The sequence below is a fragment of the Protopterus annectens genome, chromosome 13.part0 (assembly GCF_019279795.1).
Source record: "Protopterus annectens isolate FY-2018-M chromosome 13.part0, PAN1.0, whole genome shotgun sequence".
Lineage (NCBI taxonomy): Eukaryota > Metazoa > Chordata > Ceratodontiformes > Protopteridae > Protopterus > Protopterus annectens.
The window spans coordinates 1,327,088,333-1,327,111,849 of record NC_056747.1 but is presented as its reverse complement, the minus strand read 5'-3'; the positions used below and the strand labels follow the sequence as shown (position 1 = coordinate 1,327,111,849).

At 39.9% G+C, this 23,517-nt stretch overlaps 1 protein-coding gene across 1 annotated transcript in view; it reads right to left on the bottom strand.

Moving 5' to 3' along the window:
• Positions 1–23,517, bottom strand: part of LOC122788060 (low-density lipoprotein receptor-related protein 2-like) — a 1,238,079-nt gene that overhangs the window by 8,245 nt on the left and 1,206,317 nt on the right. Inside the window, exon 79 of the mRNA XM_044054982.1 lies at positions 4,460–4,522. Within this exon, the coding sequence (XP_043910917.1) occupies positions 4,460–4,522 (63 nt within the window). The remainder of the gene's footprint in view (positions 1–4,459; positions 4,523–23,517) is intronic.

The window sequence follows — 23,517 nt, the reverse complement described above, 5'->3', positions numbered from 1 at the left end:
ATGCATGTGAGTGCATGTATGTGTATGTGTGCATGTATGTGTGTATGCATGTGTGTGTTACTGTGCTTGTGTGTGTGTGTGTGTGACTGTGTGTATGCATGCATGTGACTGTGTCTGTGTGTTTGCGCATGTGTGTATGTGTGTGCATGTATGTGCATGTGTATATGCATGACTGCATGAGCATGAGTACATGTATGCATGTGTGTGTGTGTGTGTGTGTGTGTGTGTGTGTGTGTGTGTGAATTTCCTGAATGAACTATTATGTAGAAAATGTAGAAATAGCTTTTTTCTTTTGACCTCATTTTTTGTTGAGGGAGGATGGTGTATTGTGGGATTTTCCACGGCGGCAGTTGACCTTGCTATGGCTCTGCTCTGCTTTGCTCTGCTGCCTTTCAGGTTTCAGTATTTATTTGTTCACTGAGGTAGGGGACTGATCAAAAGAATTTACATTTCAGCAGCAGCCTGGAGTTACAGAACACAACTAAAATAAGGTAGAAATAAAAGTAATAAGAATGTAGGTTTTAATTGTTTATATGAAATAGAAGATGAGATTTTCATACGTACAAAACTGTACAGTCCAGAGTGATTCAAAAAGTAATTCACTACACTATGTACACATTTACATAACATGAGTATAACGGTAGATGACAGGCTGTTGGTTGTTAAGGGTGGGGTGTTACGGCTGAAAGATGGTTAAGCTAGTCTAGTGTGTGAGAGGGTGATGAGGCTGGGGGGGGGGTCGATTAGTAGTAAGATGGGGGATTGTGAAATTAATGCAGTATTTGGGGAATTAATAGTTGTGAGAAAGTGGTGATGGGTGTATTGGAAAGAGTGTGGGTTTTGGTCAGGTTAGATAGTGTGGTGTTCCTCACCAAATAGGAGAGTAGAAGTGATTGAAACAAAAGAGTAAATATTGGTGTAAGCAATACTTATGATCCAAAAATGTGTACTTAGACTGCTACATTCATTAAATGTAGTCAGTGTTCGGTGCTCTACCCCAGTTAACACATTTAAATAAATAAATATCTGTTTATAGGCAGAGAAGGACTTGCCTATTAGTAAGAAGATGTTTGTTGAAAGAGTGTTTGGAGATAATATGAAAAGAGGGCTGAGACATCTCCAGGCAAAGAGTGCTTGCCATTGGTAAAGGAAACTTAATGTCTAAAGCAGCACCTCCTGGAGAAAGAACCAAACAAAGTGAATTACAGTCTTGAAGAAGGTGGAAGTTATTTTCACCCAAGGCAATACAGTGAGAGCTAATATCAGATATGGTTTCCCAGCGATATAAAACTGAACTAATGGTGCGGGTTGTGTATTTTAGTTAAAGCTGCCAACCGTTATTTTGTTTGGAAGAACCTGCCTTTAGCTGCACTTGTTTATATATAAACTGTACTGTTTTTATAAAGACTGGTAGTCCCAGCTGCAATAATCTTTCATTTTATATATATATATATATATATATATATATGTATATATATATATATATATATATATATATATATATATATATATATATATATATATCTTTGCTCTGAGCTACTGCACAATGGTACATCCTATACTGAGCCAACAGATATTGCCAATTCAGTGCCAACTTTACCCTCTCCCAAAGGACCAATCACAATACCAGTAGATTGCCAGGCACCCAGTATTACTGCTGCACAGGTTAAAACAGCACTGTCCAAGGCCAAGAATACAGCTTCTATGGGACCTGACAATATCCCTGGCTGTGTTCTACATGAACTACAGAGTGAACTGGCACCTCACCTGTGTGTCCTGTTCAATCACAGCCTCACCTCAGGCTTTGCCCTACCAAATGGTGCACTGTTATAGTCATCCCTCTCCACAAAGGAAGAGCGACTACAGACCCTGGGAACTATCACCCCATTAGCCTGACAAGTCTTATATGCAAACCTATGTAACACATCATCATGGACCTAATAAACAAGGATATACGGAATCTCCAAACTCTGGATCCCACATACTTTGGTTTTGTGAAGGGTAGGTCATGCCTGCTCAACTTGGTTGACTTCTTTGAGTCAGTCACCAGAGCTGTGGATGAAGGCAAGGTGCTTCATACAGCCTACCTTGATATGGCCAAGGCCTTTGATACCATTCCCTACTCAGGAATCATAGGAAAAACTCACTAAGCTAGGCATCAACCCCTATATGACTAGGTGGGTTGCAAACTGGGTCACAGACAGAACCCACAGTGTGAAAGTAGCTGACTCCAAGTCAGACTGCTGACCAGTCATGAGTGGAGTCCCACATGGATTGGTCCTGGGTCCTGTCCTGTTTGGTATCTACTTCTCAGAAGTCCAGTCCAATACAAAGGGACTCTGGCTGACATTATTAACTCGCTAAGTGATGTTGGCATCCTACAGAAAGGCCTCACTGAGACCAACGACTGGTGTCAGAACCATGGCCTTAAGCCCAATGCCAAAAAAATGTGTTGTCATCCCCTTTGGGGAAAACCCAGTTCCCATGAACTACCACATTGATGGTAGTCCACTGAACACAGAAGGCGTTATAAGAGATCTGGGAACACAGATTGACAGCAACCTTTCCTTTGGCCACCACACTGCCACTGTGGTCAGAAAGTCCTTCTATGTGGCACATCTCATTACTAAGGGTTTTGCATCCAGGAAGAAAGAGGTCATTGTCTTCCTCTACTCTTCCCTCATTAGGCCAGTCATCACCCCATTTAGCATGTACCTCACTAGACACCTGCAACAACTAGAGAGGCTGCACAAGTACCTCACAAAGAGCATCCTAGGCCTTAAACACTTGTCCTATATGGACAGACTCAAAAAACTCCAACTATTCTCTGCCTCATATCGCCTACTTAGAGGCTATCTCTGCTTGACTTATAAAGCCATGTCTGACCCAGCTCTGTTAGAAATGCTACATTTAAAGAAATCCCAATCCCTCTGCACCACACACTCCAGAGAACTCAATTTCATTACCACAATCAACAGTATGTGCTGGAGGTACAGGTTCATAACCCAGAGACTGCCCATGCTATGGAATAGACTTCCCATACATGTCAAACAGAGCACCTCACTGGCCCTCTTCAAGAGAAATCTTGATGAGTTGATGGGAAATAGAAAATTCACCCCAGGATCACTCCAGTGGCTGTACTCGACAGAGGCACTGGAAACTAAGGTCGGGTGGGATGATACCAGGGTAATCCTATGGGCTAGGCTTGTAAAGGCTCCAGGACCATTAGCCTAGTACACACCTATGAACCTATATATATATATATATATATATAGATATATATATATATATATATATATATATATATGTGTGTGTGTGTGTGTGTGTGTGTGTGTGTGTGTGTAGATACTCAGTTCACAACTAACTGACAAACTCCACAAAAATATGTGTGCATCAAATACCTCAAATGTAGTAAAAGAGGGAAAGTTTTAAGTCTATCGACATATGATAAAATAACTAAAATCATAATTTGTAAACCCAGCACTGTGATGTGGGAAGATGAAGCCCTGGCCATAACCCAGATGAACTGAGACTGATTATAGGAGACACACAGGGGGCAGTGTAAGTCAGGGCTGCTGATGGTCACCCCATCCTGGGGTGAGCGAAATAGTCTGAACCCTACTATACAGAGTGTCACACAACATTCAGCCTATGGGCCTGGGACTTGCACTTCACTCTACCAAGTTGCACCTGGGAAATAGCCTTCTCTGAGCAAGTGAATACATGTACATGTATACAGCAGAAGGTATCGTTGGCCCTTGTACATGAAAGAGTATGTCAGCCACTGAAGAAAGGACTCAGCAATGAGCACAAAACAAAAATATTCCTTACGAAGAATGAGGGTGGCATCTACTTCTTTTTCCACCTCACCCCTAGGAGGAATGAATGGGCAGTAAGGCTTTCAACTCCCATGAGAATTAACAAGCTAACTGGGTGGGCAAGGAGAACACTTGATATGTGCTGTAGAAAGGAGAGGGGGAAAAGACGTAGTGTGATGAATTCAGGCGCAGCTGAAATTTTGTATTCACTAGTTGATCAAAGAGCTCAATGACCAGTGTGATTTCTCAGGTGGGAGTCTCACAATCTCCTGTTTAGAATCTTTCAGTCACCAAAAGGATCTGTAAAGTAAATCAAAACCTACCCTGAGCTGCTGTGATCATAGATTCAGAAGGTCTCCACTACAATCTGATGATTCCCTACTACTTTTTGATAACCCTAGGTACCTTTTCATAATCAAAAGATTCAGTGAAGACTCTTTGGAAACTCCATCATAAACAAATTTAATTTTAGTCAGTTGTAACAGTTCCATTTCATGATGTGGGCAATCATCCTTTAGAATATAATCATCCTAGCCTCTGGACACCAACTATAGGCTGGGAATTCAATCTAGTTATACAATTAAGCAAAGCAGAACAAAAAACAGATCACTTCATTTCATTTCTTTATGGTATTTACTTACCTCATAAATTGGATTATCAAAGGCAGCGTTTTTTCGCTTTTCCGAAGTTTTTGTCATTGGTACCTATGAGTATAATTGAGAAAATGTCCATTATAAAAATATTGTATTCACTTTTTATTTATATCTGTTTACTCACACTAGCCATTATTTTTGTATAACCTACTCTGAATTTACAGAGAAGTAACATTTAAACTTTTTTAAAGTAATATGTTACTATATTTGCTTTAAAGACTTGATATCACTTGACTATTCTCACAATTTGCAAATGTGTAGAAAGTTAAAAAGTATATGCCTATGAATGCTAATAAGCCTGCATGTTGCAAAGGTCCATTTCATATACTGGAAAACAAAACTGCAACATTTACAAAACTTGCATGATATTGTAAAAAGAAATGGCAGTTCAAAGTGCAGCAAATGTACAGTTTAAGTAAGTTCAATTTTATTCTTTCTTCGGCTGCTCCTGTTAGGGGTCGCCACAGCGGATCATCTGTTTCCATTTCTTCCTATCCTCTGCATCTTGCTCTGTCACACCAACCACCTGCATGTCCTCTCTCACCACATCCATAAACCTTATCTTAGGCCTTCCTCTTTTCCTGTTACCTGTCAGCTTCATCCTTAGCATCTTTTTCCCAATATACTCTGCATCCCTCCTCAGCACATGTCCAAACCAATGTAATCTTGCCTTTCTGGCTTTGTCTCCAAACCTTCCAACCTGGTCTGACCCTCTAATACACTTATTCCTAATCCTGTCCACCCTTGTCACACCCAGTGCAAATCTTAACATCTTTAACTCTGCCATGTCCAGCTCTGAATCCTGCCTTTTTGTCAGTGCCACCTTCTCCAGCCCATATAACATTGCTGGTCTCACTGCCCTCTTGTAGACCTTCCCTTTCACTCTTACTGGTAATCTTCTGTCACAAATCACTCCTGACGCTCTTCCCCATCCACTCCATCCTGCCTGTACTCTCTTCTTCATCTCTCTTCCACACTCACCATTACTCTGAACTGTTGATCCCAAGTATTTAAACTCATCCACCTTCACCTCCTCTACTCCCTGCATCCTCACCATTCCTCTATCCTCCCTCTCATTTACACACATATATTCTGTCTTAGTCCTGCTGAACTTCATTTCTCTTCTCTCTAGAGCATATCTCCACCTCTCCAGGGTCTCATCCACCTGTTCCCTACTCTCACTACAGATCACAATGTCATCTGCAAACATCATAGTCCACGAGGACTCCTGTCTGATCTCGTCTGTCAACCTGTCCATCACCATTGCAAATAAGAAAGGGCTTAGAGCTGATCCTTGATGTAATCCCACCTCCACTTTAAATACATCCGTCACTCCCACTGCAGACCTCACCGTTGTCATACCACCCTCGTACATATCCTGTGCCATTCTTACATACTTCTCTGACACTCCCGACTTCCTCATACAATACCACAACTCCTCTCTGGGCACCCTGTCGTATGCTTTCTCTAAGTCCACAAAGACACAATGCAACTCCTTCTGATCTTCTCTGTACTTCTCCATCAACACTCTCAGAGCAAACATCGCATCTGTAGTGCATCTGTAGAGCATGAAACCATACTGTTGATCACTAATCTTCACCTCCCTTCTTAACCTAGCTTCCACTACTCTTTCCCATAACTTCAAGTAAGTTCAATAAAATAATTTAATGCAAAATGTGCCAAGAAAAATAAAAATCATCACAATATAAAAAAAATTCTTAGCTATCTCATGAAACATTCTTTTCTTTTAAGCCTTAAAATATCATTAAAATAGTGCCTCTCCAGTCTGGTGCTAAGCTCAGTCTTACATATATACATGCATACATACATACATACATACATACAAATATTTCAGGCAAGGGCATTAATGCCCTTCTAGCTTGCCAATATACCAAAACACTTGTTCCCATAATAAGTATCCAGGCTGTTCTAAATATCTATGCTAGCACTTGTTTTAAGGTAATGTGGTAGTCTGTTCCATGTATCAGCTACTCTGTCAGAGAACCAGTTAGTACACTTCTCATTCCTATAGAATCTTCTACATAGGTTATCAGATGATTCTCTAATACTTTTCGATAACCCCAAACATTCCCAGAGGTAGTTGTCCCTAAATGCCCTATATACCTGAATAATACCTCCTCTTAGATAACTGTAAGAGACACTATACAAGTTCAGATATTTTAGCCTTTCATAATTACTTAAATGTTCACATCCATGGATGCCCTTGGTATACATCCACTGTACTGTTTCCAGTTTACTCTTGCTTGTTTTCTTATAGTGTTTTGATATTGTTATTCCATATTCAAGTTTGTGTCTAACATAATTAAAAAACAGTGACTTCATCATTTTCGATTGCCTAGACTTTATAAATCTTTTTATACAACCTATAGTTCTATAACTATCATTGACCAATTGGTTGATATGATTAGAAAAACTCATAGCTGGATCTACCCATATACCCAGGTCCTTAAGTAAGTCTACAGTTTCAGTCACTGTGTGCTGTATTAAATGGGGTTTGGGACAAATCAATTTGTCCAGGACTCCCTTTTGTGAGGGGGGAGGGAGTTGAACATGGGGAATGGGGAAGGGGTGGTGGTGTATAGTGTTAAGTCAGGTAGCTGGGCTTTGGACATTAATGGGTTAATTGGTTTGGGGAGTTAGGGGAAGTGAGGTAGGTTTGGGGAGGGGCTTAGTTATTATATTATTGGAGCTGGGGAAGTGGTGTCACATTTAGGCATGAGTTAGTGACACTAACTTACGTCCAGGACAACCTACAGGTACTTCACTGACAGGTAGGCCTTGGAGGGTATGAGTGCTGGTGGGTGCGTTAGATGGCTGGTTGGTAAGGAGAGGTGGAGTACATACTGAATGTCTGTGTGTGGTGTTGTGTGGGTTTTATTTGGCTTTCTTCTTGTGATATGCATAAGTTGAAGTTTTGGGGTACTGGGATAAAGGTAGGAGGGGGTATGACTTTACTGGAGGGGAATGGAAAGGTTAGGTAATTAGGATAGTTATGGCTTGGTGCATTGCGTGGTACAAGAGAGTGCAGGCCAGCTATCCCTGTACTGGTTGCTGTAAATTTACTTCTCCTAAAGGCATGCATGCATGTAGGTAGGTTTTCTGCCTCGGTGCTTGGTTGCGTTAATATATTGCCTATGTGCATGCTTGTGACTATGTAACAGACAGACATCTGCAAAATTACGCTTCGGTATATTTTTTAAAATGTGATTTATCTTCCCTGCCGTTATCTCATTGTCATAAGGCTCACATGCCATACCTCATTGCCCAAAGTTATTGCTATATTGTTTCCTGCCATTGAGTTTTATTCCACGTTAAATGTACTTGTGTATAGTCTTTAGTTGAGTTGTACCTGGTTTCATTAGTGGTTTGTGGATTTTTGCAGATTTCACGGGTTGAGAGGTGGAGTTGTGAGGTGATGAGGGGATTAGCTGCCTTTTGTTGGGTTTTCATGCTCTGTTTTTGCATTGGGGCTTCTCATTGGTGGGGATGGTGTTTTTCATTGTCAGAGCATTCCTGGATATGCTCCATAATGTTGGTGGGAGTGGGTGATGCTGTTTCATGGTCTGCTATTATTGACGAGCTCCCGGTGGCCTGCATATGCACCTTGAGGTAGTGACCATTGGGGGGGGAGGCAGGGAGACAGCTCTGATAGGTTAGCTAGTATAGGGTAGCTTTTGCTGTTTAATGTAAAAAAATATATATAGGATAGCCCAAGTGAAGAATGACAGGGAGGGAGCTTTCAAGACAGGAATTGAGGGAGTTCAACAGTAGGATACAGGGCCAACAAGGCATAGGACAGGATGGAGTGGGAGAGGCACAGTTGCAAGGTTAGCCACTTGAGGAAGTGAGTGGCTTTAACTGTCTGTCACTGAGTTAAAAAAAAAGGGGGGGGCCAGGGATGGCAGGTTCACCTAACTAGCACAACTGATTCTGCTTATTTGTTGTTGGAATACTGTCTTAAGGGCACTGAGTTTCTGTTCACATGTCAAGGGATCAGTGTTCACTTGTTGTGAGGCCTATTATAACTTGCAGATTTGTTGTAATTATTATGCACATTTTTTTTTTTTTTTTTAGATGGCCAGCATGCAGAGACTTCGTCAATGATGGGAGGCAATAGTGGCCAAGGCGGAGTAGCTGTTACAGGATGTCTTGAATGCTGATGCAGCAGCAGAACAGGTGGGAGAGTCCAGCCAGAAAAGGCATCAGTCCATTCCGAGGGCTAGGTCAGCAGCTTGTGGCAAGAGACAGCGAGTATTGAACAAGTTGGTTCCAGTTAGCCCATCAGTGCCTGGTGAGGCTCCAGACAGAGGATCAGGTAATGACCTTACATCAACTGTTTTAGGCAGGGCAGATGCAGGGAATGTTGGGGCAGTGGGGGAGGACAGGGAGTCCATCGGGGCAGAGTTTGGTTGTGATTGGAATGATATGGGGGGGGCGCTACAGCAGAGATTACAGGGAGTTATGGGTCCCGTGGGAGGGAAGCAGTTACAGAGGACAGTGCAGGGTCAGTGGATAGCCCGGGATTGGGTTCTGAACTAGGTTCTGATTTCAGCCTTCACCCGGGTGACTGGTTGACTACGCAGTCTTTGGGTCAAGGCTCGGGGGCAGTCTTTTTGACTACACACATACCTTCCACAGTTAAGGAGAAGATTTGGAAAGGGGAATATGTGGATGATTTTGAGTTAATTGATGCAGAAGGAATGCAGCGGTTGGTGGAGTCTGAGTTGGCTAACAGTAAATATTTGTTGGAGGCCCTGGCTGCATTGGGGAAGAGAAGGATAGGTAGGATTCGACCTTGGACATGGGATAACTGGGTAGCTGGTTTTGCTTATTATATGGCATTGCTGCTGGAAAAAAGATGCAATCTTGGCTGTGCCATTTTGGGTTATTTCCTCACAATTTGGAAGGCTAAACATATACAGCCAGGGAATGCTTGGTTGTGATATGACCAGTGGTTTCAGAAGTGGAAAGTGGTGGATCATTCTCTCCACTGGGAGGTGCGACACCCCGACATCTATTTGTCTACCATGATTGAAAGTAATGGCTGGAGTATCAGAGGGGTAAAGGGGGAGAAGGGAGTGGTGTGTGTTAGACCTTTAATGCCGGAAGCTGTTCCTGGGTAGGGTGCAAGTTTTTGCATGCTTGTTTGAGGTGCTGGGGGAGCTATCCAGCTGCTCGATGTGGGTGCCATGAGGTTAATTCTATGACTGCAAACTTCGCATTAGGAGATGGGTGCTTTCTTTCTTCACAAGGGTTTCAGCCCTTTAGGGGTAGAGGTAATTTTCATGAATCAAGGGGTGGGGGGCTCTTCAGGGGAGTTAGGGGAAGGGAAGGGATCATACTCTCCCATTAAGGTAGGGGTTTTACGGCGCATGCTCCAATGCTTTCCTGATACTGAGCATAAGGAGCAGATATTGGATGGTTTTGATCGGGGGGTTCTCTATTAAATCTAGGATGGTGGAGAATGGGAGGGCTTGCAAGAATCTGCGATCAGTGCAAGGTAAGGAGGACATTTTATAAGGTTTGGTTGAGAAGAAGTGTTAGGTGGGTCGGTTACTGGGTCTGTTTGACAGCCCACCTTTTGACAATTTTAAGGTTTCTCCATTGGGGCTGGTACCGAAGAAATGGTCGGGGGAGTTCAGGTTGATTCACCATTTGTCGTATCCTGAAGGGAGCTTGGTTAATGATTTCATTGAAGCTGAGGATGGCAGACTTAGTTATGCATCCTTAGATGATGTATCGGGGTCATTAGGGGCTTCAAGGATCCATAGTTAGTGAAGGTGGATATTGAGTCTGCCTTTCATTTGCTGTCAATCAGGTAGGAAGAGTGGCCATTACTGGTCATGGTAGTAGAAAACAAATTTTATTTTGACAAGGCTATGCCGATGGGTTGTTCAGTCACATGTGCAACCTTTGAGAAATTCAGTGCGGTACTTCATTGAGTATTGCAGCAACAGGTTGGTACACAGAAGGCGGTAAATTACTTGGTCAATTTCTTGCTAGTTGTGGAGGGGTGTGAAGGTATGTAGGAAGGGTTGCAAGAATTTTTGGGAATGCGTGATGACTTAGGGGTCCTGTTGGTTCAGCATGTTAGAAGGCCCGGCAAAAGCATTAGAATTCTTGGGATTGTTACTGGATGCAGAATGAGCTTTGGTTTGTCTGCCTATGGATAAGATCAACAGATTGAAGGCTAGGATTAGGTCAGTTGTGTTTAAGGATAAGGTTCAGATCCAGGTGGTTATGGAGCTGTTAGGGCTTTTGAATTCTGCATGTCAGAAGGTGCAGCCAGGGCGTACTTTCTGTAGGTAAGTGGCTTTTCTGTTAAAAGGGTGTAAGAGTAAATACCACTGGGTTAGAGTTAACAAATTGGTTTGGGATGACTTCTCTCTTTAGCTATGTTTTTTGGATCAGTTTAATTGGATTTCCTTTTGGCAGGCAGACTAGGTGGGGCAAGGGGAGATCCTATTATTCACAGATGCAGTAGAGGACATCAGAATGGGGGGTTACTTTGGAGGACAGTTGTTTGCAGCCCAGTGGCCACTGGATTGAAAGGAAGATTGGAAAAGGGTGGTTGCATTTTTAGAGTTGATGCCAATTTGGGCAGCTTCAGTGGTCTGGAAGAAGTGCTTGTGGGGGAAGTGAGTAATTTTTCATTCGGATAACATGGCAGTGATGTGGGTGTTGCAGACAAAGACGGCCAGGTCAGAGTTGCAATTGTTCATTTTGCGTAAGTTGGCTTTGCAGAGTTTGATGATTAATTTTTCATTTACAGGAGTGCATGTGCCTGGGGTGAGCAATACCATTGCTGACAGCTTGTCCCGATTTCAGTTTTCCAGGTTCTGACAGCTGGTGTCAGGGGCAGAGGAAGTGCTGGTTCTCTTTCCAGCGGTGGTGTGGCATCTTGGGTAGAGGTAACCAGGAGGTTGATGTGACAATTTTGGGTAGTGTCCACAAGGAAGGCTTATGGTAGGGAACTTTTTGAACTTGATGAATTTGTCTTACAATTGCCAGAAGAAGAAGGGATTTGGTTAGAGGAGTTACTGCTTCATTACTTAGCCCAGGTGTGGGGTTAGGCAAGGCTTTACAATTGGTTAGGCTAGATCTAGCGGCAATTAGCATATTCACGCACGTATCCTGGTTACAAGATTTTACAAAGTTGTGGACGGTTGGGCATATGCTGAGGGGATGGGGAAGAGTGGCTGGAGAGCGTAGTGATATGCGATGGCCATTGAGGAGGACATTTTTGAAAGTTTTACTGAGAGGTTTAGCCTTATTGGAAGGGAAGTCCTTGAATTACAATATGTGGGTCACTTTGTGTGTATGGTTATATTTTGGTGCGTTCCAGGTGTCTGAGTTGTTAGGATCATTACTTTGGAGGGATGTAATGATAGGAACAGTGATTATTGGACTGTAAAGGCCTAAGACAGACCAACTAGGTAAAGGTGCATCAATAGTGCTCACAAAAGATAGGAATGCTAGGCTTTGCCCAGTAAAGTGGGCTGTGGAATTAAGGTGGACTCAAGGGGGGGGGGAGGCTGTATGACTTGGTTTTCCAGTTGTCAGATGGCAAGAGGGTGACAAGTGGTCAGTACGTGCAAATCATCAGGAGGGTTTTCTGTTGCATGGGTTTTCCAGCTGAAAGGTTTGCATCACATTCTTTTCACATTGGTAGGTCTTCAGACTTGGCTAGGGAAGGCAGTTCCATCGAGGTTATTAGAAGAGTTGGGAGATGGTCTTCCAATGCCTTTTTATCTTACATTAGATAAGGGTTTCAATTCATTTGATAATTCTTTGTTTCTTTCTTTCTTTCTTTCTTTCTTTCTTTCTTTCTTTCTTTCTTTCTTTCTTTCTTTCTTTCTCTCTCTCTCTCTCTTCCAGGGAAGCAGATTGTCATCCTGGATCATTCGTATATACATTGGGCTGAGAAATTGGCAGCGGTTAGGGTGGATGGAAAGAATCTAGGGTTGTCTCCATTAAGTTGGACAGTTATTTAGCATGGGGTTAGAGGGCTTAGATGGGATCAACTGATGCATGAGTTTTAAGTGATAAGGTTGGGAGTGGGTTATCTGTGAATATTAGTGGTGCACTTAGCTGGTAATGATCTAGGAGTTCTTCCTAAAAAGCAGTTGGTGGATATCATAACAGAGGATTTGTTTAAGCTGCAGCCATTATGCCCTGGTATGCATATAGCATGGTCAGAGATAGTTCCGTGTTTGACTTGGAGGAATGTGATCAGTTACCGAGCTGTGGAGCAGGTGTAGAAGTTTGTTAACCAGAGGTTGGCTAGTCAATTGGGAGGATTAGGCATGTACACTATTGAACATAGGAACTTCAGAGATAGAGATGGTGTTTGGTTTTTAATTGGATGGGGTGCATTTGAGTGATGTTGGCTTAGATTTATTTAATGTACATTTGTTTTTAGAGGGTATGGTGAAGGTTATTGGATAAGAGTGGGAATAGCCGGGAATCAGGCTGGTGGATGGAGAAGAGGTACAGGACTGTTCTCTTCTGTTCCCCCTCTAGACGATGTTCAATGGCATTCAGTTTGGGGATCAATTGAGTTTCTGGATATTGCTTGATAATAATAAGTGAGCTTATTGGATGTTGCTTATTTTGAAAGGGTGAGCTGGTGCGCTGCCCGTTTAAGGTTTTGGTCAGGGTGAGTTGTCCTGATGGATGATTTTTACAGGGTGAGTGGGTACGCTGCCCTGACAGATGACTCGGACAGGGTGCGTGGGTATGCTGCCCTGATGTTGCTGGGAAGAAAGTGAAGACTTCAGTTATTGGTTATTTTATGTGAATAAAGTTAATAGTTGGTTGTATTAATAAAGGTCGTCAACTGTCTTTTGGCATTAGTGTGATTTATTTTAAAGGGGGCCGGGACAAATATTCACCTTTCAATTTATGTCTCCCAAATTTTATATGCTTAGTTTTTGATGCATCTATCAGCATATCATTCTCATGTGCCCAAATGGTCAATTTAGTCAAGTTATTTTGCAGACATGTCTTTTCTGTAACACATGTAATCAGTTTACCCAATTTCAGTGTAGAATACCTCAGATGAAAACGTTAGGTTTGAAAGAAACAAACTAAGCAAGTAAGGGCCTTGGACAGAACCCTGTGGGACACCCAGACTGTAACCCAGGATTTCACCTGTCCAGTTGCTTTGTGATACTTGCCATGTCCTATTTGTAAGCTATGCAGCTATCCATCTTATCAAGAGTACATCAATACCTAGTTGTACTAATTTATTGATCAGTGTTTTGTGTATGACCCTGTTAAATGCTAAAGTTAAATCTATATAAATTACATCACATCACAATTTTCCATTCATAGCTATTATTATATTGTTCTAGAGCATCATGTTACGGATGGTAATAGATCTGTTTTCAACATATGCCTGCTATTATGTGGTTTCAAGTCCCAACATATCCATTTCTGACAATAACTATTACCTTTTCCATTATTCTCCACAACATGAAAGTAGACTTAAGGGTCTATATGATTCTGGGTTTGTCCTACTCCCCTTTCCCTTAAAGACAGGTTTAATAAGCTCATGTCTCCAATCTTGAGGAATCTCCCCATATTTATATGACCTAGTGAATAATAGATATAATGGTACCATAAGTTCTTGCTGAAGTGTTCTTAGGTCATTGTTACTAATTCCATCTCCTTCTTGTGCTTTGTTTGGATCCAGTTTGCACAGTTCTTTTTCAATATAATCTAATTTGATTTCAGTATCTGGGATCACCTGGATGTCACTAAGACAACTTATCAGCCCTTTTGTGGATCCAAACTGTTTTGCATAAGATTTTGTAACTACATCTATAATCTGTTGTGTCTGAGAATAACTTTTAGAATCTGCACAAAGTTTATCAATTTGTATGTCTTTACTCCTTCCGCATCTTATGTATCTGTAAAAAGGTTTCATATTATGCTCAATATTTTTATATACATTTTCTTCAAATTTTTCTTGATCTTGTCTCACACTATGCTTAATCTGTTTGTCCAGCTTGTTTATTTCAGTTTTCAAAGTTGTAGTTTGACTTCTCTTCCATTTCTTATATTTTTTATGTCTCACCTTAATCAGATATATTGGTCTTATGGAAATATATCCCCTGATGTTGTATGCTTAGATCCTTATGTTAAACATTTTTTTGATGTTTTGCACTCAAACAATTTCTCTTTCAAAACTTTCATTCCATCTGATGTTTTTCCATTCCATCTGAAGTTTTTCCATTGAACACCTCACTCCAGTTAGTTTTACATAGGGACTGTTTTGCTTCCATATAATCTGTAATTAACCTTCTGTGCATCAGTTTAGGTTTCATTTTGTCAGAATTATCTAGCAACAAATTAACCTTTATAACCCCATGATCACTGCGCATCAATGGTGGTAAAACTTCACTTGAAGCATCAGTAATTTGTTTAGGAACACAAACAATGTCTAGTATGTTCCATCTTCTGGTAGGCTTTTTTACAATCTGAAGCAATTTTATTCCTGAATATACATTGTGAATAATTTCCATACTAATGTTGTTGGATCAATATTATTCCAGTCTTTAATTTTAAGTCCCCAGCTAATATTATTCTTTACTCCTGTGTTTCATGAAAGAAAGGTATGAATTCCTCTAGGTCATCTGCGCTTGACTTTGGTGGTTTATACATTCCAGCATTTGTTATATGTTCCAGGGTTGTCTTTATTGTCACAGTTACACAGTCTATAGTATTGGTGTTATCACTGAATATGTAATAATCACAGGTCTCTATCTTTAATCCCTATCATAACAACTCCACCTGATTTTTTATTAGAGTGTCTCTTACAGTAAAAATATTTATACCCTGAAAGAACTGGTTTCCAGTCACTGTTCTTTAACCATGTTTCACAAACAATAACAACAAAAATCTTGTGGGAACATAGCAAATTTTCCAATAAAAAAACTTTATTATTAATGCTCCTAGCATTAACAACTATCAGAGATGCATCGAATGTTGCTATTTGTGAACTGTTAAACATTCGACCTGGCAAAAATCCTGCCTAGTGTTTGTCAAATAGTGCAAAATATCTGCTGCAAAAATTCTCTTCCCTGATCTTAACAAATGCACACCATCCTGTCTGAACACGAGTGCCCAAAACTAGGCTTGGATGCTCTATACATTTCCATTTTTTAAAACAGGACATTTTTTCCATGTAGGTATTTACCCCATAAATCTTTTCATTCACGGTAACCTGATTATCCTTTCTATAGGTTATTTGTGAAAAATATGCCCTAACACCAGTACAAGCTATACTATCTAAGAGGACTGTCAGCTTCTAATACAGTAATTTCTGCTCTATCAATTGTTACGAAGGATAGATCTTCATCACCATTAGTCTTATTAATCCCACTGTGTTCATTAAGTATTAAATTCTCATCCAGCTGGCACTGTAAATCCACAGCTTGAGCCATGTAGTCAACATCTGTCTTTCTCTTCTTTTTTCTTACAGTAATGTTCTTCATTCCTTCCACGTTCAGTTTTGATTTTTTCACCTGCCCCTTGCCTCTTTTTTCTACTGTTTCCGTTGGAAAGGTGATGCCTTTTTCTGTAGACTGAGGGTTTTCTGATAGGCAGATATCTTCATTCCCTGTCACCAGTGTGTTACATAACACAGCAGACTCCTTTTTACTGCGTATTCTCTTTCCTTTACAGTCATTGGTCAGTTTCTTTTTCTTCCTTGTTATTTGTTGAGAACTTCTTCCTTTCTTTCTTTTTTTGTTTTCTTCTAAATAAACCGGATCCTCAGATTGCTGAGTACTTGCATCCACAATTCAATAGTTCTCAGGGGCCTCATCATGTTTCATAGGAGTTGAGTTTTCTTTGCAGAAAATAGATGCATCATTTCCTAAACCTGTTCTATTTGTTCTATTCCTAACATTATTTAGTTCATCAGTCCAGTCATTAATATATGATACAACAGTTCTCCAAGCCATGCCAATTGCACAAGTGCAGTCATTATCATTAAGTCGAGTTTTGCTTCTAACAATGGTAAGCAAATCATCTAGCTTTTGACACTGGGAACACAGATCACCAGTGTTATCAATTGTTACCTTTAAATTAATATACATGGTATTTATTACACTGTACAAGATATTTGTGCATTAGCAAATCATTAATTGCATATTCATTTAAGGAATCCATGTTCAGCTTCAAACGAATAAAATATTGTAAAAGAAAAGAATAATCAAAATCAATAACTACAGAACTCAAGGAGAACTTAAATCAACTTCAGTGACAGAAAATCACACCAGCAGTATACAACTAAATAATAAAGTAAGTACAGTAAAATTGTTCTGATCATACAAGTTAAAAGCTGTAATTCTTTTATGCGACAAGCGAAGCAATAGCTTCTGCTCACTACCTTTCATAGTCGCACTTCTTTTTAACAGTAAAGATCAATAAATCACAAACCAAGGTTGGATTGTTTAGGTGTGTTCAGGATTTTCCTCTCTGCAGTCTGTGTGAATTTATAGCTGTCTAGGCCCCTTGGGGTGGCTAGAGCTTGCCTGTCTAAAACCTATCCCTTTCTAACAACCAACAGTGAAATTAAAGGTAAAACAACAAAATATGAATCAAAGTAAATCTTGTTAACAAGCTATCCCTTCCTACCTACAAACAGTGAAAAGCAGTGATAACAAATAAAATATAAATTCAAATAAAACTTCTCTTACCATTTAACTCCACAGTAAATCACAAACCAAGGTAGGATTGTTTAGATATGCTCAGGATGAATCTCTCGTGAATGATTGTATGCTTTTAAACAGTTTTATTGTTTTTGATTAAAGTTTATGTCCATATCCACAGTGCTGTGACCTCATCATTTTTTTAGTTTGTTGTTTACCTTTTCACAGTGCGGATCTTCAGCTGTCTTATATGTTGTTTTTGCATCATATATACATGTGTATATATATATATATATATATATATATATATATATATATATATATATATATTTTTTTTTTTTTTTGCTAACTGTGAAAGCCCATAGGACATAAATGTCTCTTCTCAAGGTGTGTCCCAGGAGCATAGTCAGGTTATGTGAATTGCATAGAGTCTCACAATAGGTAAATGGAGATGATATAAATCGAGCCCTGTGTCCCTGGCTGCAGAAAGCACCTCATACAGACCTGTGGGCCATTCTTATGTTACCACAATTTTTCTCTCTTTAACTATCTGCCCCTGCACCTGGCAATCTACCTAGAGCAATAAATCTAAGGAAAGTTCTCTGCACAGCCCCATGATATTGGTAGACAGGTAATCCAAACTTCATCCCAAGCAAGCAGGAGAAGAGCTGTCAATAATACGCACTGATTCCTTCACAAACTTATCCTTTATGTGCCTACTTTAAATACCATATAAGGATTTCAGCTTATGTGAACTGTGTAAACAATAAAGCGCATGTAAAACATTTTGTGCAACTTTATTGATCTGCAGATATTAATAAAAAATTTGAAGAATTAGTCCCATAATAAATATCCTTGGATTGCAAGAACATTTCCAGGAAATACAATTCACTGAAAGCTGAATGGCTTTTTATTTGTTTTTCATGCATTTCAAAATTTGTTACATCAGTTAAGATGAGCACAGAACAACAATACTTCTGGTGTAACAAAATAGCTGAAAAATTAATAAAATATGTATCAAGTTTTAGAAAGCTTGCCCTTATTTCACACTTTTAGCATGAAATCTAAATATTTTTTTTTTGCTTTGGAAGTAATTGCATTCATCGTGTTTGAAACCTACAGCATCTGCGTAAAGTGTTTTAAATGTTCATCTTCTTCTTCTTGCCGTTATTATTACCTATTTGTTGGCTGGGAAAGCACACTGAACACACCTGCCCCTTTTTAGGGGTGACCTGGGAGCATTTTCTGGTTAAATGACGTGTGCAGTATCATACAGTGGCCAAATGAAGGTGAAAGGAATCAAACCCTCTACTCCTGGCACAGGAAACAACTCATTAGCAGCTTGGAGCTTTACTGCTCTGCACGTACTACCAGACCAATAACAGTATGAACATATAATAGTATGAATAAGAAAATCAAAAGGAAATTACCTAAACATTCTTTGATGTCATCACATAAACTAAAACTATGATTAGAAACAAGTGACCGTTGTTAATATTTCACTGCAAAATTTGTTTTATGCATTTGTTATTTAGATTTGGAGAAGCTCATAGCACTGTGCATGAAATGTAATAAAAGTTTCTTTTCAAATCATCATTTTTAGTTTAATAGTTAGTTTGATGTTAGATACAACATTCTTTTTATTTTGAGTGCAGAGAAGAAAAGCACAAGTGTGGAAACAGTAGTCACAGTTCAAAATATCCAAAGGTAAAGTGGGCAGCAAACAGCAGGCAGCAGGTAAAACAAATCCAGGTTTAATGCATATACAAATTGGTAAGTGCTTTCACTATGGAATTATAGCTTCTCCAAACCTTAATAGGGTCTATTTTCTCTGCACTCAGTTTTGGTTCCTGGCTACTAGTGTGGTTTGTCTGCTGGTGGAATTTTTGTGTTTTACATTCTTTTTATTTTATTTGTTAACTGGCTAAGCCCACTGGTTACTAGTTCTCCTTTCCAGGGGCGACCTGGGAACATATCTAGTTAAGTGACTTACTTAGAGTCATGCAGGATGCAAGTGGAACATTACAGAATCAAACTCTAGACTACAGCAAGCAGCTTGTAGCATTAATACTCAGTGCTAATTGCCAGACATTCTTAGCATTATTCAATACATGATGACCTGAAACAGTGAACATATAATTTGTCAAACATTGTGATCCATGTTCATCATTTCCAGTGGTAACTATAGAATTAGGATATATTAACAGAGGGGTGCAAGGAGTTTTGAATCTTAAACCTAAAATAATTTTTGAAGTTTTCCACTCTTATGTCAGCTGATCAATTTTCAATTAATTTATTTCAATAAATAGGGGCAGAGTGAAACTTTCATCAATGAACTGTATTGCGCTCAGTCAAGCAGACTTTCAATTTAAAAATATACAGGAGAAGACAGTTTCAGACTTGTTTCTTTGGATATATTAAGAAATATTTTAGATATTGTAAAGTGCAGGAAAATACAGTTGCCTTTAATAAATGTGACATCACTCATGGATGTATTCATAGGAACACTAAGTTAATTACCATTTTATTGTCTTAAACTAATATTATTCTGTATTTACATCTGCATCACTATATTTATATTTCTACCTATCATATTTGTCTATAGATAATATCTATTTTTCTTGCGTGTGTGTGTGTGTGTGTGTGTGTGTGTGTGTGTGTGTGTGTGTGTGTGTGTGTGTCAGAATATTCTTAATATTTGGGATACTCATGCAAATCGATAAATGCTGACAGCATTTTGAGAGAAAAGTGTGCTTTTTGTAATTTGTGGACGCCTTAATGGTTGAACCGAGGTATTTTTCATTGATAACAAGAAGGGTTTGTGGCACTTTGTTGAAGGTTGAAATGAGAACACTCTTTTGCTGTCTCTGATTCAGTTTTGGAGACAAATAACGACAACAGAGATATTCTTGTTCCTTCAAACATACCTGTAGCGAGAGCCGAGAGTCATTCTTTAGTACAACTCATTCTGTTTTTATGCTGAATAAAACCTGTTTGGAAAGGTTTCAGAGGTATTACACACATTAATATTACAACCAGTTTGGCGTATTCTGGAAGGCTTCATCTTTCATTGTAGTCTGTTCATTACTGTTTTAGTTAGGAAAGCTTGCACAAAATATTTTATGCATTGCAACATGAGGTTATGAGCAAACCTTTGCATCTCAAGCTATATACTTCAAAGAGGGAAAATGTGATATAAGGACACACTTTTGTTGTTCCAACCCTTCACATTAACAGACAGACTTAATTTCTCATAAGAATTGCAAAACAGTGGAAAGGGTTGCCTGATTTTATTAGACTGTCTTGTAGTTTAGAACAAATTTAAACTACAGTTAGATAAAATTTATGGGTTACAAATACATTTATTTAGGTGCTGGACTATAAAGGCATTAGATGAATGGTCAGTTTGTTTTTAGAAATTATAAGCTATGAAAAGTCACATACTATTTGAACTGGGTGGTGCAGTGGTTAATGTTGTCACCTCACAGCAAGAGGTTCTCTGGTTTTATTCTCAACTAAGGTGCTTTCTGTGCAGAGTCTGCATATCCTACCTGTGTTTGTGTGGGTTTCTTCCCACATTCCAAAGACATGCATCTGGAGCATTTCTCCACGGGCCTCCACTGAATATAGGCTCTGTCCTAGTTGGACTTTCCTGGTCAATAAATAAATTAGGGATGGTTTGCATTGGTCTTTTCGGCTGCACAGACAAATAAATCTCTTCAGCTTCTTTGTTAATTTTCGAAATATGAATCAATCAAGATGAAAACAATTTGTAGTAATGTTCAAGTCATGGATTTCTTATATAAAAGATATACTTAGCCAAACTGTTTGAGACTCAAAAGCTGAAAGACTTAAATATCCAAATTTTTGTTTGTAACACCAAGACATCCACAATTAATTGGATGGGTTGTTAAGAAAGATGTATGTAGCTCCCACTGTATTTCACTGTAGAAGTACTAGACTGTACTTTTTCATTAGTCCACAAGACGGAGCTCTTTCAGGGATATAAAAGACAATTTTGAAAGTGAAAGATAAGACTGAGATACTAGCTGAGGGAGGGAAGACTGAAACTGTGAGCTGAAGGGAAAAGGGACTTGCAGCATGACTGGATTTTCTTCTCTGGTGCTTTGGGACAGGGAAGTGAAGTAGCAGTTTGTGTCTGTTTGTTGCTGAAATCCTGGATGATGGTATTTTGTGGAATCAGGAGAGAAGGCTGAAACCAGTGGTTCCCCCACCTGCATATGATTCTGCAAGAAAAGGAGTCCCTTTGGGCCTAGTACAGACATGCCATAGATGATTACCAGAGTCCTGGCATGTGATTTTTCTACTTTTCTCATCAGAGGAACCACAGTGTCTGGTCACTAGGATAATCTCGTCAGAGTGGTGAGATGCTCTGGTCGTCTTTTTACCTTTTTATAAGATTGTGGTCCCCCCAAATGCTTTGTGGATTACAAATAACTGGGATCCATATGAGCTCCAACTTGCTCCCCATCATGCTGGCAGCAAGACTGTAAGTAGTCACTAGCCAGTGAACAGGGTATAACAGAGTGTTTTCATTGTTGGTCTGTTTAGAATTGATCAAGGGGGTTGAGGGTGTTAGTACTGCTCAATGACATTGCATTTTCTCATATCTGTATTGTTGCATTATAAATCCTTGTTGTTCAATGACATTGCATTTTCTCATATTTGTATTGTTGCATTATAAATCCTTATTGTTCAGTGACATTGCATTTTGCTCTTGTTAGTACTGTTGCCCTCAAGAATTTTGCTGCTCAATGACATTGCATTTTCTCATACCTGTATTGTTGTATTATAACTTTTTTATTGCTTAATGACATTGCATTTTATAAAGCTTTACTGCTCATTGATATTGCCTACTTTGTGCATGTTTAAATGTCAAGACCTTTTTCTGTTGAGTTTTGGGGAAGAGGTTGAATGTATGTTTTCATTGCATGCATATCGCACCTTGCATTATTGCTAACTGGTCCACTGTTGAAATAATTTGTTTAGGGTTGTGCTATTGCCTTTTTAACTAGACTGTCACCTAGAATAAAAACTGTCAATCTTGCCACCTTGATGTGTTGGGCCTATAGGGTGTCACCAGAGTCAGGTAGGAAGGAACCCATATCTACTTCAGCTACACCTGCAAGTGTGCTACATTTGGGGGCTCATCTGGGATTGCCTGTACTGCCTTGGACTCTACCCTATTCCCCTGTATGTGTGGAAAGCAATTCCAACAGGAACATGAACCCAGAAGCTGGAGCTTCACTGCCCATAAATACTATAGGGCCTGAAGTTTTGAATGCTTTGGGAAATATTGTAGAAAAATGCTTAAAGCCTACATAGCCATTCACTGGGTTTGGCTACCGCAAATTGCATTTCTTTTCTGGCAAACAACCCACACCTCAGAGAGAGGAAGATTCTGAATCCAGATGGATCAGGCTTCACAAGCCCTAGAGGAGTGGGATATCCCAGAATCTCAGAAGAAGCAGTGGATAGCTGAAAGTCTAAAGGGATTAGCTGCGGATACCATACACAACCTAAGGATGGGTAAGCAAGATTGCATGGCCAAGGACTATTTAGGAGTACTGCAGAATGTGTTTCAAAGGACTAAGAAGGCTGCTGACCTACTGTATCAGTTTGAACATACATACCAAGAAGTTGGTGAGAAACTATCTGATTACATTATGCGATTAGATAAAATGCTCCACCAGATCATCCTAAAGAAGGGGGTGGATCTGAAAGTAGCTGACCAAGTACTGATTGGACACATTTTACAGGGAGCTGAAGCTATGGAGCCCATTGTGTGGAAAATGAGGATGAGAAATTGAGAAGAGACTCTAACCTATTCTCAGTTGGTTAAAGAGGTGAGGGAAGAGGAAGCCCTGTTGGAAGCCAAATCTCAGTATTCAACAGCAACTAAATCAGTGAGTGAACACCAGCAGGAGCCTATAGCCATGCTCACTACTCAAACAGGAGTCGTGGCCCAGAGTGTCCACAATGTAGAGGTGTCACAGCTGTAGATGCAGGTGTCTTCCCTGAGTGATGCTATAGCTGAAGTCACCAAGACAGTTGCAGAATTGCAGAAAGCCATGGTAACTTTAGCTGAAGGGAGGATTACATCAGCTAGAACCTCCAGGAAAGGACTCGGAAGAACCGAATCAGCCCATGTTCAGAGTTTCTACTGGAGTTTGTTTTCACTGTGGGGATTCAGGGCATATAAAGCAACAGTGTCCTAATGCAGAGAACTTGAGAAAAGTGAATGAACTATTATTGGCTAGTGCAATGCAGGGAAACTTCAAAGGGCCTCAGTGAAGGAGCCAGCTGAGTGCCCAGTTACAAAGAGCTCCATAAAATCTAACA